The sequence below is a fragment of the Odocoileus virginianus genome, unplaced genomic scaffold (assembly GCF_023699985.2).
Source record: "Odocoileus virginianus isolate 20LAN1187 ecotype Illinois unplaced genomic scaffold, Ovbor_1.2 Unplaced_Scaffold_3, whole genome shotgun sequence".
In the NCBI taxonomy this organism is placed as follows: domain Eukaryota; kingdom Metazoa; phylum Chordata; class Mammalia; order Artiodactyla; family Cervidae; genus Odocoileus; species Odocoileus virginianus.
Window position 1 is genome coordinate 3,759,887 of NW_027224265.1, and position 16,220 is coordinate 3,776,106.

Consider the following 16,220-nt stretch of genomic DNA (forward strand, 5'->3'; position numbering starts at 1 on the left):
CACTCAGAATGGATATTCTCCAGCACGTGGCAAAATTTTACCCAATTCCCCTGTGTGTAAGTCTGGATCTATGCACGTGTACATGCATATACACACTCACAGGACAAAGGCCACAGCTTTACCTCTTTTTATCCTCAGTTATTTTGATAACCCTTTATTACAACTGTTAATTTCAACATAACCAGTTAGTCAGTACTTAACATTTTTCAGTGTATTCAACTCCAAATCAAGTGACGACGTTGTGCCTGGTGATCTGTAGAGAAGTACAGATTGATGCCTTTTTTCAGAACACTTTTCTACAATCTTCACTGACACAGGAAAATAATCAAGTTTAGTCAAGGTAAAGAATAAAAACATTTATTTAAAAAACACCATCCAGCATCAATTGCTCCAATTTTGGCAGGCAGGCAGGCAAGGGTGAGTAGTTAATATTTTATTTGTATATGAAACTGGAGATACAGGAAGCAGTATGGCAAAAAAAAAAAAATGCTTATCATTAGAACTGAAAAAGAAAAGTGAGTAGTCAGCTACTATGACAGAAGGGAACTTTTAAGTCACCATGCAATGAGATGAATCTTATCTTTAATAAGTACTAGTAGCGGGGGAGGTCTGACTTACTTGCAAGATTATGAAACATGTTGGTTCATGACTGTGAAGAGGCGGACTGCAGAAAGCTGTGAGCAAACCCCAGTGTTAGCAAGGGGATATGGAGAAGTGGAGATAAAGAGAAGAAAAATAGGGTAGAATGTTTCTGCAGCAAAGGTCTCTAGAAAAAAAATTTTTTTAATTAAAAAAAATCTAAGCAAGCATGCATTGTGATATTTTTGTGACTGTAAGCATAATGGGTAGCAGTAGAAGTCAATTATGCTGCAAACATATACAACATCCTTTCATTGTGAGCATGTACATGAAGCCTCCTGCAACTATTAAATTATAAATCATATAATGAAATTCTATCATTTGTTTGCTTGTTCCCTTTCCTGGTTCCTAGTTGTTCACATTCTGGAAGAGGACAATGCCCTTTGCAGATTTATCACTCCAACCTTTTCTTTTCACAGATGAAGAAGGGCAGTAGCTTGCCCATGGTCACATTCCTCCTCAGTGAAAAAGACTGGACAAGAACCAGGTGCTCTGATACCCTATCGGGTGCTTTTCTCATTTCAGCATGATGGACTCATTCGTGGTCTCTCCCATTCCTCTCTCCTATCCCATACACTCTCCCATTCGTGGTCTGCACTTGGCAGTTCACCGTCAATCTCAGCTGGGGCAGAAGGGCTGGGAAAGAAAGGAACTGGTCTGCTTGGAGCCTCCGATTCGCTATCATTGTGGGACAAGAAACCATAAAATGCATTTCCCACTTCAAGTCTGAAAGTAACCCACAATACACACTCACATTACACCCACACACTCAGGCTACTGAGAAGTATTTCCTTGATAAAGCGCTGTGTGAGACAGGAGTTTGTAACAGCTTGCAGAGGAGAGGTTATTGATTTTAAAAGAGAACATCTGGTCAAGGACACATCCACCTTTCAGAAGCTCTTCAGATAAAGCCCTGGTCATAGCTGACGACCAACATAGAGAGCTTCTGGCTCCAGGGGTCGTGTCCACACCAGGCACAGAGTCCCTAACCACAGTACCAACAAATGTGGTGGGAACAGCCTGCAATTCTGCCTGCACGTAAACTGCAGCAGAAAGGGAAGGACATTTGACTGGATTATTTAAGGAGCCCCACCACTGCCGCATCTATTTTGGGTTTCACATTTATCAGCACTCAACATTCTAAATGTGCTAGCCTGGCTGTCCCCGTGTCTGGGTGACAACACCGGGAGTGCTTCGTTAACAACATTCGCGACAGGTACTTCGAAAGGCAGGCTGGTCAGATCTCTCGAGGATGTTTTTTTCTGTGTGTCCTTTGAGAACAAAATCAAAGGGTAATTAATTGCATTTTTAAAATGTCTATAAGTTTTTGATCAAGTTCAACATTAGGAAGATGAATTTAAAATACCCTTTGTAGTAATCATTAACCAGGAAAACTGAGAGGAAACAGAGTTCTTGAAACTCGGATGATTTCCAGTTTATGGAAACATCAAATACCACAATTCTATGGACTGTCCTGCAGACATTTGTCTTTCTTGGGCTCCACAGGTTTCTGTAACAGGAAGGTTCTCTTTCATTGAAACCTTTCCTAGGAACTTGTTTTCGCAAGTGAAGATTTTTGTTTTGTTTTACAAAACACGAGTCTGTCTTGTGTTGTGTGTGCTGTCTCAGGCAACAGACTGCCTTTGTACCGTATTTCTGGTCTCTTTCCATATGGCTTGCTGTATCCTGTACACAGACTCCTGAAAAATCCTTTCCACCTGGGTAGGAAAGCCACGACTCTCCTCCTCCAGGGCGTTGATGGTTCGCAGAGCAAAGGGAGTTCTCTCTCGGGGCAGGGGCTTGTTCAGGGGCCGCATGGGGATGACGGAGTTGTACTTGTGCTGCCTGTTAACGGAGTTCATGAGGGACGAATAGAACTGGAACTTACACCAGGTGTCCCTTAAGAAGTTTTCTGTCAACAGTAAGATAGTCCAGGCAGACCCGTTGACAGCATCATCCAAGTTCTGTAAATGCTGTCTGCCACACGGCATCTCGGCAAAGATGATTCCAGGTTTGATGCCGAAGTCGTCTTCCAGCAGACTCTGGACTCGGAGGGCCTCGCCTGTGTCTTCTTCAGCGTGCAGTATCACAAATTTGAGGAACACCTCTTCGTCTGTGTCCTCGTCCAGCCCCTCGTCCACTCCGTCCCGCTCCCCCGCTGGCACCTCTGCAGTACGGCTGCACACAGCATCACCACGCACGCAGGTGTCTTCAGGCCGCTTGGAATCCAACGCGTGCCGGCTGTGGCTAGGATCCACACTCTGGCTTTCACCCCAAGGCACAGAAAGACGGCAGGGATCCGTTTTAGACTTTCCGATACCCATTGTAAAGATCCGAGTCAGAAGAGGGAAGCTTTATTTATTTCTCAGCATTTCATTTCGTTCTAAAAGGAGACATAACAAAGCAGAAGTATACTGTAAACTCAATCAAAACATTAAAAGTGGAAAATTTCATTCAACCTGAAACACCTCAAAAGGATTCTAATATAAATTTCTTGAAGAAAGAAGTGCCAAACAGATCATTGGGAAATGTAATCACTTGTCTTTTTTGAGCTTCACAAGGACTACTACAGGTAGTCAAGGCTAAGTCAAAGAGGGTCCAGTTTAATACAATAGGAGGCATTTGGAAATTTTAAATGGTACTATATTCACTCCATAAACCTCCATATTAAAATAAATTACTTTGGTATTTAGTAAAAAGGTACTGATCATATGCAGTATAAATCCAACTTCTTTATTCTAACAAATTATTGTGTGGACTAGAAAGTGCAAAACCCAAAGAAACAGAATATTCCCATATTAAATCCAAAATTTATTTTTGTATCAAACACAAATACAAAACAATACAAATATCATAAAGATGGCTAGCAGGCAGCTCCACTGACTCAGAATAAAGAGAAGATCTGAAATGTCAAATGACACGTTGCCCAGGATTCACTGGTTTAGTCTTTTTGTTTGTCTACAGTCAGGCCACATTATAATGGGGCTGGTAGAGAGACTATAGTAAGGACTCTGAAAAGTAAGGAATATCTTTTTCCAGCTAATCCTGAGAAACATATTTATTCCTACGGAGCAATGAGCATCCTGGTGTGGACATGAAATTTCCAAACAGCCTTGTGGTTTTCATCAGTGAAATTAACAAATAATCATTATAGTCTATACTTGTTCTTTTACTTAAAAAATTCTAAATTCAGATGGAAGAATTAGATCAGCTGTGAAAGGGACTCCATGTGAATCTAATTTAAATAAATATTCAGATAATGCTCACAGTGTTGCTAATAATTCCCAAAATAGGCAGTTTCAAGGGGGATTCTTTTATCAAAAGATAGAAAATTTAGAATAAATATAAATTCCATGTTTTCAAAATATGGGCCCATAGGCTATATTCCAAGCATTTTTATTTATTGTTCATGGGCAAAAGCCAGAGTTCAAGAAGAAACAAGAATTTTACTCATAATGACCTAAGTAACATGTAGTGTATTACATGTGCCGAAATAACTCAGGTTTAGAAGAAGCCATGCAGCAAAACTGGTGAAAAACTGTCATGGGAAGAAAAAATAGGAGAATTTTCTTTCTAATGTACTTAAGGAGTGAAAGGACTGCCACCGTCTCTGAACAGTGAAGGAATTGCTGGCTATCACCTGTCATCTATTCTGTCTGTACGTCAGGTTTGGGTCCACAGCACACCATGCCAGCCACCCAGCGGTAGTCCAAGGCATGACAACCCTCCAACGCTACATACATACATCCCAAATAATAAACCTAAATGAATTCAGACTCTCTTCCTTGCTTAGGATTTGCTGCTTTGTTATTGTATCATGACAAAATTTTACTATGCAAAATTGCAGAAAGAAGCTTCCCCTGCGTTAAAAACAAGTTAAACTATTCAATCTATTTAAAGTGTCAGTTAAAATAATCTTCACTTACTCATTAAGATAGGTTTTTAAACCGACTTAACTTATACTTAATCTTATACACTAGTTGCTGAAGATGAGGGCATGTGAAGTAAGATGGCAGATTTTCCTAAGAAGTTTCAAAAACCTCTAGGGAAAACGGTGTGTCAAGTTAGATCACGAACTTTTTGAAATAAATACAAAATAAATAGGTGGTGCTAATGGTAAAGAACTTGCCTGCGAATGTAGGAGACATAAGAGATACGAGTTCAATCCCTGGGTAGGGAAGATACTCTGGAGAAGGGAATGGCAAACCCACTCCAGTATTCCTGCCTGAAAAATCCCATGGACAGAGGAGCCTGGTGGGCTACAGTCCGTGGGGTCATAAAGAGTCGGACACAAATGAAGTGACTTAGCACACATGCAAACAACAAAAGGAAAGAATTACACCATGGATAAGAATTACAATTTTATGTCTCATTTTCCTTAAATGCTGGTAGGCGGGAAAGAGCAAAACACTCCAGAAATCTATGATGTGCTGTTTCCCCTTCCAAGCACTGCTGCCTACCTCCGCCTGAAGCAGACCAGTGAGAAGCAAGTCAGTGACAGTGTCTGAAAACTTCTAATTTGGGGAGGACAGTAAGGAGATAGCCAAGAAGAAAAGATGCAGGAAGTTTTTCTGTGCTGGAGATCTGCTTTTCCCATCACCACGTGATCCAGAGATGGCGAAGTGGTCCAGATTCATCACAGGGGTTCTCAAGGCTGGAAAGTAGGTGGGAGAGCCTGACTGTGCTCACCCGGAGCTAATTAACTCCATCAACAAAAAGAACAGAAGGAAGGCAGAGAATGCGGAAAGAAACAGGGAAGGAAAGAAGGCTGGCGGAGAGAATCCTGCAAAGCCTTGTCAACATCTTCCTCCCCCATCACAGACAGTCAGCACCAGGGTTAAGAGATTTAGGTTTCAGCTCCTTCCCCTCAGCTAAGTGGGAGAAGAGTGAAGGTGGCCGCTGGGGAAAGGCACATAGGATTGCTTACAGGAATAAAAATGTGTGTATGTACACATTTTTGCATGTTTATACATTTTTAATTTACTTTTTTGGAACGGTAAATTTTGAAAATATTGATATTGAAAAGTGTTACTGCCATCTTTGTCTTCCCCATTCATCCTGTTACCCCCATGGCCTCCTACTAGTGACTATTTTTATTAGTTTCTCCTATATCCTTCCAACATTTCCTTATAAATATATCTATATATTTCTTTCCTTTTTTAAAAAAAGTATCGTTGTATATATACATATACACTGCCAAAGAGTAATAGATAGATAGGTAGGTGACTGCTTTTTCCCTTAATGATATAACTTTAGAGGCTTCCATATCAGCATACAGAGAAACTCCGCACTCTTATTTACAACATCATCTCCCAACATGTGAATGTACCCTAACTGTCTCCTGTTCTCGACTATGTGATTTGTTTCCAGTCTACAACTATTATGAAAATGCTGCAATGAATAACTTTGTACAAGGGCCACTTCATTTACATCCAAGGTTATCTGTAGAATAATGAGCCAAATGGAATTTCTATATCAAAGGACAAAAGCATTTGTCACAATGATAGATTTGGCAAAACTGCTCTCTGTAAGACTGAACGTTTTTTTGTTTTGTTTTGCTTTTAACTTGACAAAATGACATGCCCACCTCGAACCCATGCCCCAGAAAAGATCTAAGACCAAAACGACCAATTACTATTGACCACAGCCCAATGGAGCTAATCACATCCCCTCAGGGCAACAGAAATGTGGAAAGATACAACTTATCAGAATGGACCCCTTAAAAGGAAGTTCTGTGGAGAAAAGCAACAGGTCCAGGATCAGCAGAGTCAGGCAAAAGAAGGTGCCAATGGAATCCCCCTACATTTAACAGGAGCAAGACGAAAAGAACTGAATGGTATCTATGCATACTTGGCAAGTATGCAAAAATATTATAGGAAGTAAGAAAGAATACAGAAAAGAATCACAGTAGGCAATAGACAAATACAAATTTCCATTGTCATTAAGATTATGCACTCTGGAATCAGACTGTGTGAACATAAATCCCAGGCCTACTATAAAAAACAACTGCAAGACTTTGTACAAGTTACTTACGTGTATCTCTGTGCTTTGATCTCATTGTGTGTTAAATGGTGATAATTATAATACCTACCTTTAAGGTTTTCAGGAAGATCAAATGACTTAGAAGAGTGCTCCATAAGTTTTTAGCTGTTAATTTTGTTATTAAATACATAACAAAGAAGCTGAAAAGCACTTTACAGTTTTACTTTAGTAACAGAACACAGAACTAAGCCATGTGTATCCAGAGGGGTGAGTTGGCTGCGGCAGAGAACGCCAGCAGAACTTCCCTTTGACTATTTCAGTATTCTCAGGAAAAGAGGAAGCAAAACTCCTTCCTTAGGACCGCCCCAAACCTCAGTCTTGTAGCATAAACAAAACTTAAATGATAGAGGATGGAAGCTGTTGGGGTGTCCACAAGTTTATTATTCTTCTTTATACTTGTGTGTGCTGAATCGCTTTAGTCGTGTCTGACTCTTTGCAGCCCGCCAGGCTCCTCTGTCCATGGGATTCTTCAGGCAAGAATACTGGAGTGGGTTGCCCTTCCCTCCTCCGGGGATCTTTCGGACCCAGGGACTGAACTGGCGTGTTGACGTGCCCCCACGTGCCCTCGTGCCCCCAGCAGAAGCCTTCCGTGGTTGGAGGAGGGTCAGGGCAGCACCCGGGGCGTCATATCCCACCGCAGCCTCTCTTCCTGCGGAAACTTCCCAGCAGGTTCCTTGGGGTGTTTACGGCCAGCCCTCTCTGCCCTGGCCCTAACTCAAAACTGAAACATCAGTGTGAATTTCTCGTTCATACAAAGTTTACTTTCCTCACCTAGACCTTTATGACCTTTGTGAGACCTTTGTAGACCTTTGTTAATTGTAGGTGTCAGCTGGGCAAGGCTACAGTGCCTAGTTGTTTGGTCAAACATCAGTCCAGATGTCGCCCTGCAGGTATTTTTAGATGAGACTGACATTTAAAGCAGTAGGCTTTAACTGTAAAAATACCGAGTCACTGTGCTGTCTAGCTGAATATAAGATTGTAAATCAACTATTATCTTAAATTTAAAATGTAAATGAATAACACAGTAGACTTTGAGTAAAGCAGATTACTCTCCATAGCGTGGGTGAGACGTAGCCAATAGATGAAGGCCTTAAAAGCAATAATGAGGTTTCCCAAAGGAATTCTGCCTTTGGAAGGCAACAGAGAAATTCCACCTGAATTTCCAGTCTTCAGATGCAAGACTGCAAAGTCAACTCCGATCTGAGTTTCCAGCCCTGCCAGTCACAGGAGTCAATTTCTTAAAGTGAACTTTCCAGTCTTCAGATGCAAGACTGCAAAGTCAACTCCGATCTGAGTTTCCAGCCCTGCCAGTCACAGGAGTCAATTTCTTAAAGTGAACCTCCCACCCTTCCTCCCTCTCTCCCTGTGAAACCTACTGGTCCTTTTTCGCTGAAAAGCCCAACTATAACCCTCCATAAAAGTTTCTTGCCCTTAGAATTAAGACTTACTGTTTGCTATTTAAAAACATTTTGACAACTTCGAGAGAGAGACTCCCAAACAACAGGAAGTGAAACAATGACCAGTAATAATTTGATAACAAAATACACATTCATACACAATTTTCAACCTGTCCTTGTGTTTACCACTGAAAATGCTTATGTGTTTAAATCACTGCCTCTGAAATTTAATACATTTAACGAACATTTAGGCATCTAGTACTTGGCTCCTTCAGCCCTGGAGAAACTTTCAGTTGTTTTTCCTATCTGAATAGCACCATCTTGTGGCAAATATGTACAAAATTACTTTCTTTGCTTAATTAACAGGCTTTGTCATTATTAATAAATGTAAATGTTGTTGAAAACTTACTCTGCACCAAGCCCTGCTGTGTTTTAGGGATGTGGAGCCAGGATGCAGAGACAGGACTCACTGCACAGGTGCTCCCGTCAGGTAACAGGTGCTACTGGAGCACTCAGGATGGACACTGCAGCAGGGAGCACTCGCATCAGGAAGGCTGAGAAGGGATGGTTTCAGGCAGTGGGAGCAGTATTTGCAAAAACACTTGAGGCACCAGAGGGCACAGCATGTTAGGATTGCTTTGCACTTGGTGTTTAGAAGCCTCAAGTCCATATGCAGGGATGGGAGGGGAATAGGATAGTGTTAGACATCAGGACAGACAGACAGCAGGATTAGAGAGAGTAAGGAACCTAGAATATTAGGCTCAGGACTTTGAACTTGATCCCGTGGGCAGACAGGGAGCCCCTGGCAGGTGTTAAGTAGGGGAGTGACATAATCTGACTTGTTTTAGACAGATTAAGATAGCTGGAGTAAGGAGATGAAGTCTGAGGACCGTGAGGCTGTGGACAGGAAGAGGAATCGGATGAGAGACTGCTGCAATAACCGAGGTGAGAAAGCAGAGTGCGCAACCAGTGACGGGGAGACGAAAATGTGCAGGAGAGAGGGAAGCTTAGTAAGGACAGGAGGTCAACAGCTACAAACGGAGCCGACGTCACTAAGAAGAGGGAAACCTGGAATGCCTGGAAATACAGGGAACTGGCTGGTAGAGAGAAAGAGGATGAAAAAGTGTGTGGGAAGTTCTGAGGGCTGAGCTGTTTTCCTCTTGGTTACTGGGCAGCCCTGTCTCTCTCCTACTCCCCTGTTCTCTGCGAGGAGGGAAGCCACCAAATTCCTCAGAGTGCCAGGTCTCAGGGGAATCTCTGCGATGACACTGCAGATGACGTGGTGACCTGTAGGACTCTGGGGTTTAGCATCTTGGGAGAAAGTGAGCACACTTGGTTTTTAGGAGGCATGGCTGCATTATATCAGAAGAGAGCGTGCTCCTCCTGCGGTCCTTGTCTGGGGGCTTAGGAACGGAAAGGGAAGGTATGGATGTTAAGTAGCCAAAGGGGAAAAGAGCCCAAAGGGGCTCAACCAAAATTTATGCCAACTTCCTTTTAGTGAACCTTCTTGTACTACAAGTACTAAAAGCTGTATTTCCCAGACTTCCTTAAAGTTAGAGTACTGGGTGTAACTTATGTTCTGCCAACATGTCTGAGTTAAATATGAAGGGAGGCAGGGCATGAAGCGATACTTTGCAGAACTGGTGTGATTCAGGAGCTGGCAGCATGCTGAGCTGCAGGAGGCTTCACGGTTTTGGCAAAAGCCCCTGCTCCACTAGACCAGATCTGCAGGTGGTGTTAGGAGGTGTATCCAGAAGCTCAACCTGGAGCCTGGCTCTTCAACTCGCCCAGTGATAGGGTACATATTGTAATATCTGCTACTGTATACCTTTCTGCTTAAACTAGCTTGAGTAGATTCTGTTTTCTGCAACTAAACCACAACTAACTGATACAGCATCCAAACCCAGGCCAGGAAACTACAGCGAGCCAGCAGCAAAATACGGCACAGCCATCCGTTTTCGTAAGGTTCACTGCAATGCAGCCACACAGTTCATTCATGGACCGTCTACAGCAGACTTCACGCTGAAGAGGCAGAGGTGAGCAGTTCCAGTGGGAGCCGGATGGCCAGGATGCTTATTGCCAGGACGTGACAGAACAGACCTGTGCCAGTTAAGATGAGGATCATGCAGACTTTTATGTCAGACCCACACCCTGAAAATACTTTAAAATCCCCACTAGGGTGATCAATATATTCAGGAATAGGATGGGTAGAATTTGACTCCACCTGATCTTTACTGAAATAATATTTACTGAAAGGTCAGTTCAGTTCAGTCGCTCAGTCATGTCCGACTCTTTGCGACCCCATGAACTGCAGCATGCCAGGCCTCCCTGTCCATCACCAACTCCCGGAGTTTACTCAAACTCATGTCCATTGAGTTGGTGATGCCATCCAGCCATCTCATCCTCTGTCATCCCCTTCTCCTCCCACCCTCAATCTTTCCCAGCATCAGGGTCTTTTCAAATGAGTCAGCTCTTCACATCATGTGGCCAAAGTACTGGAGTTTCAGCTTCAGCATCAGTCCTTCCAATGAACACCCAGGACTGATCTCCTTCAGGATGGACTGGTTGGATCTCCTTGCAGTCCAAGGGACTTTCAAGAGTCTTTTCGAACACCACAATTCAAAAGCATCAATTTTTCAGCACTCAGCTTTCTTTATAGTCTGACTCTCACACCCGTACATGACTACTGGAAAAACCACAGCTTTGACTAGACAGACCTTTGTTGGCAAAGTAATGTCTTTGCTTTTTAACATCCTGTCTAGGTTTGGTCATAACTTTTATTCCCAGGAGCAAGCATCTTTTAATTTCATGGCTGCAATCACCATCTGCAGTGATTTTGGAGCCCCAAAAAATAAAGTCTGTCACTGTTTCCAGTTTCCCCACCTATTATGCCATGAAGTGATGGGACCAGATGCCATGGTCTTAGTTTTCTGAATGCTGAGGTTTAAGCCAACTTTTTCACTCTCCTCTTTCACTTTCATCAAGAGGCTCTTTAGTTCTTCTTCACTTCTGCCATGAGGATAGTGTCACCTGCACATCTGAGGTTATTGATATTTCTACCAGCAATCTTGATTCCAGCTTGTGCTTCCTCCAGTCCAGCATTTCTCATGATGTACTCTGTATATAAGTTAAAGAAGCAGGGTGACAATATACAACCTTGACATACTCCTTTCCCTATCTGGAACTGGTCTATTGTTCCATGTCCAGTTCTAACTGTTGCTTCCTGACCTGCATACAGGTTTCTCAAGAGGCTGGTCAGGTGGTCTGATATTCCCATCTCTTCCAGAATTTCCCAGAGTTTGTTGTGGTCCACACAATCAAAGGTTTTGTCATAGTCAATAAAGCAGAAGTAGATGTTTTTCTGGAACTCTCTTGCTTTTTTGATGATCCAGCAGATGTTGGCAATTTGATCTCTAGTTCCTCTGCCTTTTCTAAATCCAACTTGAACATCTGGAAGTTCACGGTTCACATACTGTTGAAGCCTGGCTTGGAGAATTTTAAGCATTACTTTACTAGCGTGTGAGATGAGTGCAACTGTGCGGTAGTTTGAGCATTCTTTGGCATTGCCTTTCTTTGGGAACTGGAATGAAAACTGACCTTTTCCAGTCCTGTGCCCACTGATGAGTTTTCCAAGTTTGCTGGCATACTGAGTGCAGCACTTTCACAACCTCATTTTTTAGGATTTGAATTAGCTCAACTGGAATTCCATCACTTCCACTAGCTTTGTTCACAGTGATGCTTCCTAAGGCCCACTTGACTTCGCATTCCATGGATGTCTGGCTCTAGGTTGGTGATCACACCATCATGATTATCTGGGTTGTGAAGATCTTTTTTGCATAGTTCTTCTGTGTATTCTTGCCACCTCTTCTTAATATCTTCTGCTTCTGTTAGGTCCATACCATTTCTGTCCTTTATTGTGCCCATCTTTGTATGAAAGGTCAGTTGTCATTTACTTATTCTTTGGGGGAGTTTCATAGAAACCATAAGGATGGAGAAGACTCAGTCTAAACGAAAGGATTAATTGTACAAACTACTACCCATTGATACTTACTAGAGTCAAAGTAAACCAGGGCCTATATTTTCCACTTTAGGTACCAGCTCTGGCATTAGAAAGGTTAGGCATCTTCAGGAGTCTGGCATCCTACATCTTCCCTTCGTGGCACTCGTCACATGACAGTTAATTACTATGGGGTGAGTACCTGCTTAGGTTCTCATCTTTCCCATTAGCTTGTAAACTCTACTGGGCTAACACCAAAGCTTTCTTGTCACTGTATCTCCAGAGCCTTGTAACAGTCAGCAATCAACAATACCTTTTGAATGAACGAATGAATCATAAAATTCCAAATATAAGATTAACAGTTTTTCAGGTTGAGAGACAGCCAAACACAACTCTTTAACATCCTTATCATATAAATTATTGACCCAATCAGAATATGGACATGCTGCAGTCCATGGGGTCGCAAAGAGTCAGACATGACTGAGCGACTGTACAACAAATTTCATTTTATCTCCAGGTTGAGTTAAGCATGTCGCCTCCACCTGCCCATAATATCCTGCTCATATCTCTTATAATACGCACTACACTGTACTTTTAACTTGCCTTCCTTGCTGGTCTGGGAGGTAGCTTCCACCTTATTTCCCCAGACTTCTCCACCATGGAAAATGGCACTATCGATTTGCCCAGTCACCTCAGCCAGACACCTCAGGAGTCACTGACAATGTCCCTTCCACTCCTACACTTTCACTTCTAAGCTGTCACCAAGTCAACCTGCAAAACACATCTCAAAATGTTCCATTCCCCCCCTTACTGCATTTTCATTCTAGATCAATCTCTCTCCCCTAGTCCACTACACTGCTCCTTCCTAACTGGTCTTCTGTGGCCACTCTTGATCAGTCTAATTCATTCTCCACTCAGCAGCCACACAATTTTAAGCTATGGGTTTTTTTAGTAGTCATGTACAGATGTGAGAGTTGGACTATAAAGGAAGCTGAAGGCCAAAGAATTGATGCTTTTGAACTGTGGTGTTGGAGAAGACTCTTGAGAGTCCCTTGGACTGCAAGGAGATCCAACCAGTCCATCCTAAAGGAACTCAGTCCTGAATATTCATTGGAAGGACTGATGCTGAAGCTGAAACTCCAATACTTTGGCCACTTGATGCAAAGAACTGACTCACTGGAAAAAGACCCTGATGCTGGGAAAGACTGAAGGCAGGAGGAGAAGGGGACGACAGAGGATGAGATGGTTGGATGGCATCACTGACTCAATGGACAATGAGTTTGAGTAAGCTCCGGGAGTTGGTGATGAACAGAGAAGCCTGGCATGCTACAGTCTATGGGGTCCCAAAGAGTCAGACACAACTGAGCGACTGAACTGAGCCAAACAACCCTGCAATGGCTTCCCACTGCTCTTAGAATCAAAATTTCTTTATATGGCAAAGGATGCTCTTCACGATCTGACTCCTTCAGCTCCAAGCTCATCTCATGCTTCTTTCTCCTCTGCTCCCCCATTTCCCTGCAAGTGGGCTTTGTTTTATTTCTCAAACTTGCTCAGCTTTCTCCTATCACAGGATCTAGGGGACTACTTTATTGCAATTTTGAAGTATGAATCACATGACAATATATTTCTTATCAGAGAACTTGAATACAGTATTGTAGGGTAGCCAACATTCTGTTGGAGGTAAATAATCAAAATTTTCAAATAGTAGGGAGTGGCAACATAAACTATGCCATATTATTCACATGACTGAACTCTATGAAATCATTAAGATGTTTACAAATGCTATGAATTATTTTAATGACATAAGAAAACTTTAATAATATACAGGAAATTTTAATGATCCTATAGTATGATCTTAGCTTTGTAAAGACAAACTACAGAGAATACAGATTGGAAAGAAGTACATCAAAAAGGTAACAATGGTTATTATCTGTGTATGGTAGATGTATGGATGTAATCTGGAAAAAAAAGTTTTTTTTTTTTTAAGGAAATTTGTTATTCTCTAGGTTTTGTATTTCTAAACAGAGGTCATGTCAACCCAATGCCCCAGAGGGTATATTCCTTAGGTGCCACAAATGCAGATTTTGGATGGGTTTAACCCACATCCAGGTTTAACTCTGCATGATCTCCCCCCACCCTTTTTTTTAAACCTATATACAACTTTTTAATAGTTGGGGTTTTCTAACTCTAAACCCAGTAGTGGTCCTCCAATATCCCACTGAACAACACACACACACACACCAGAGGACAGAATATTCATTTCCACAGTACCTAAAACAGATCCTTGAGCAAGTAAATGTTTAATTTCTTTTAAAAACTGCTTCTATCAAGGCTTTCCTGGTGACTCAGTGGTATAAAGAATCCACCTGCCAATGCAGGAGACACGGGTTTAATCCCTGGTTAGGGGAAGACCAGGATTCCACATGCCTGGGAACAACTAAGCCCAGATGCTACAACTACTAAGCCTGTGCTCTAGAGCCCAGGAGCTGAAACTGCTGAAGCCTTAATGCTCTAGAGCCTGTGTTCTGCAGCAAAAGAAACACTGCAATGAGAAGTCCATGTGCCACAACCAGAGAGCGGCCCTAGCTCATCGCAACCAGAGAAAGTGGAGGCAGCCACGAAGATCCCACACAGCCAAAATAAATAAACAAAATAATTTTAAAAACTGCTTCTATCAGGTAGAAAAACAAAAAGGCACACGCTGACCTTCCCCTGCAGAGCCTGCCTCTTTTCTCAGCTGCTAAGATGCTCCATGCCAATGAGTGCCGTCTGATCAACACAGAGAAGCCTGGGCAGGAGTTCTGATCCCAACTTCCCTCAAGGCTTCCCTTTACTCCTCCTACTCATACATCTTCCATGTTCCAAATCCCTTTACTCTGAATTTTTATTTAATCTTCTATTGTAAATATTTAATCAAACATCTGAAATCCCAATCCTAACATGAGAAAAAGTTTTTTCTATTCTTTTAAAAGAGAGGAAGGTAGGATATACACTACTGATAATATCACAGAACCAGATGCTTGGGATTAAAATAGGAAATCAACATTATAAGTTAAATGATCTTTTATTCCCCAACAGCTCTTTGAGAAGATGAAAATATTGCTTTTTATTTCCATTCCCACATATTTTAAAAAGAGAACTGAATTTTGTTATGCAAGCTTGATATTCTGTGGCACTGGCTTAGTCACTACACAACTTAAAAATACATATAATAACCTGTGAACAAGCACCTTCATTTTTCTTCTTCCTGTTATGATGACCTGATTCTGGAACCATTCAGCAAGGCTCCAAGTCAGAGACTACTGCTTCCCACTGAAGAAAAGAAATTGGAAAAAAAAAAAATTGCATATTCTTTCCAGTAAATGGAGGATTTTCCTTTCATTTTCTATGTTTCAAAATGAGAACTGGCCTTAAAGGGCAAATCTTCTCAAAACCAGGAACAACATTTTACAAAAACGCAGACTGTAAGAGCAAACTGTACATTTTATCAGAATGAGACGAGAGAAAGATGCTTGGGCTCTTTTAACACTAGAGAGCTTTAGCAACCAATAATGATTTAAAAGTGCCATCAGCTTCATGGGATATTAGAGAGTACTGTTTGGTATCTAACAGCCACTGACCCAGACAGTCAGGGTCGAGAAGATGTTACTAGGACTAAGGCAGTAATCCTTGAGACAGCCAGAAGGGGGGAATGGGCAAAGTGAAGGTGTACAGCCTACGACAGTCTAGCAGAGACCCCTTCAGGCAAGGAGAATGGCAGCAAATCAGAGCTACTCCAGCAGAGAGCAGGATGGGGAAGCCAGAGAAGAGACCAGGAAAGCAGTCAGGGGTGTGATGACACAGGGTCTGCAGCCACGGTCCGAATTTTGTTTTTATGATTCTGATGAGAAGCCACCAGAAGGTTCTGAAGAGAGGGGAAAGCTCTGATTAGATATTTCTAAAAATAGCTGCTGTTTGGAGAAACACTGAAGACAAGAGCGAGGGTAGAGGCGGGAAGATGTGATCAGTCTTCACAGTCTTCCGGGTAAAAGAGGATTGCAGTTTGTTTAGAGAGGGCATAACGTATGATCGGATTTGAGCTATCTTTTCAAGGCAGAGTCAACAGTTTGCTGGATGCTTGGATGTGGGGTCTGAGCTGAAAAGAG

At 42.2% G+C, this 16,220-nt stretch overlaps 1 protein-coding gene across 6 annotated transcripts in view; it reads right to left on the reverse strand.

Annotated features, from left to right (window-relative positions):
* Positions 1–330: 330 nt before the first annotated feature.
* TICAM2 (TIR domain containing adaptor molecule 2) overlaps positions 331–16,220 on the reverse strand; it is a 42,739-nt gene continuing 26,849 nt past the window's right edge. For 2 of the 6 annotated variants that reach the window (XM_070462324.1, XM_070462326.1), the window contains exons 2-3: positions 15,292–15,387; positions 331–3,022 (exon numbers count right to left, since the gene is read on the reverse strand). In XM_070462324.1, coding sequence (XP_070318425.1) covers positions 2,265–2,963 — 699 coding nt within the window. In that variant the 5' untranslated portion in view covers positions 2,964–3,022; positions 15,292–15,387 and the 3' untranslated portion in view covers positions 331–2,264. The remainder of the gene's footprint in view (positions 3,023–15,291; positions 15,388–16,220) is intronic. The other 4 variants (XM_070462322.1, XM_070462323.1, XM_070462325.1 and 1 more) reach the window with 3 other exon arrangements.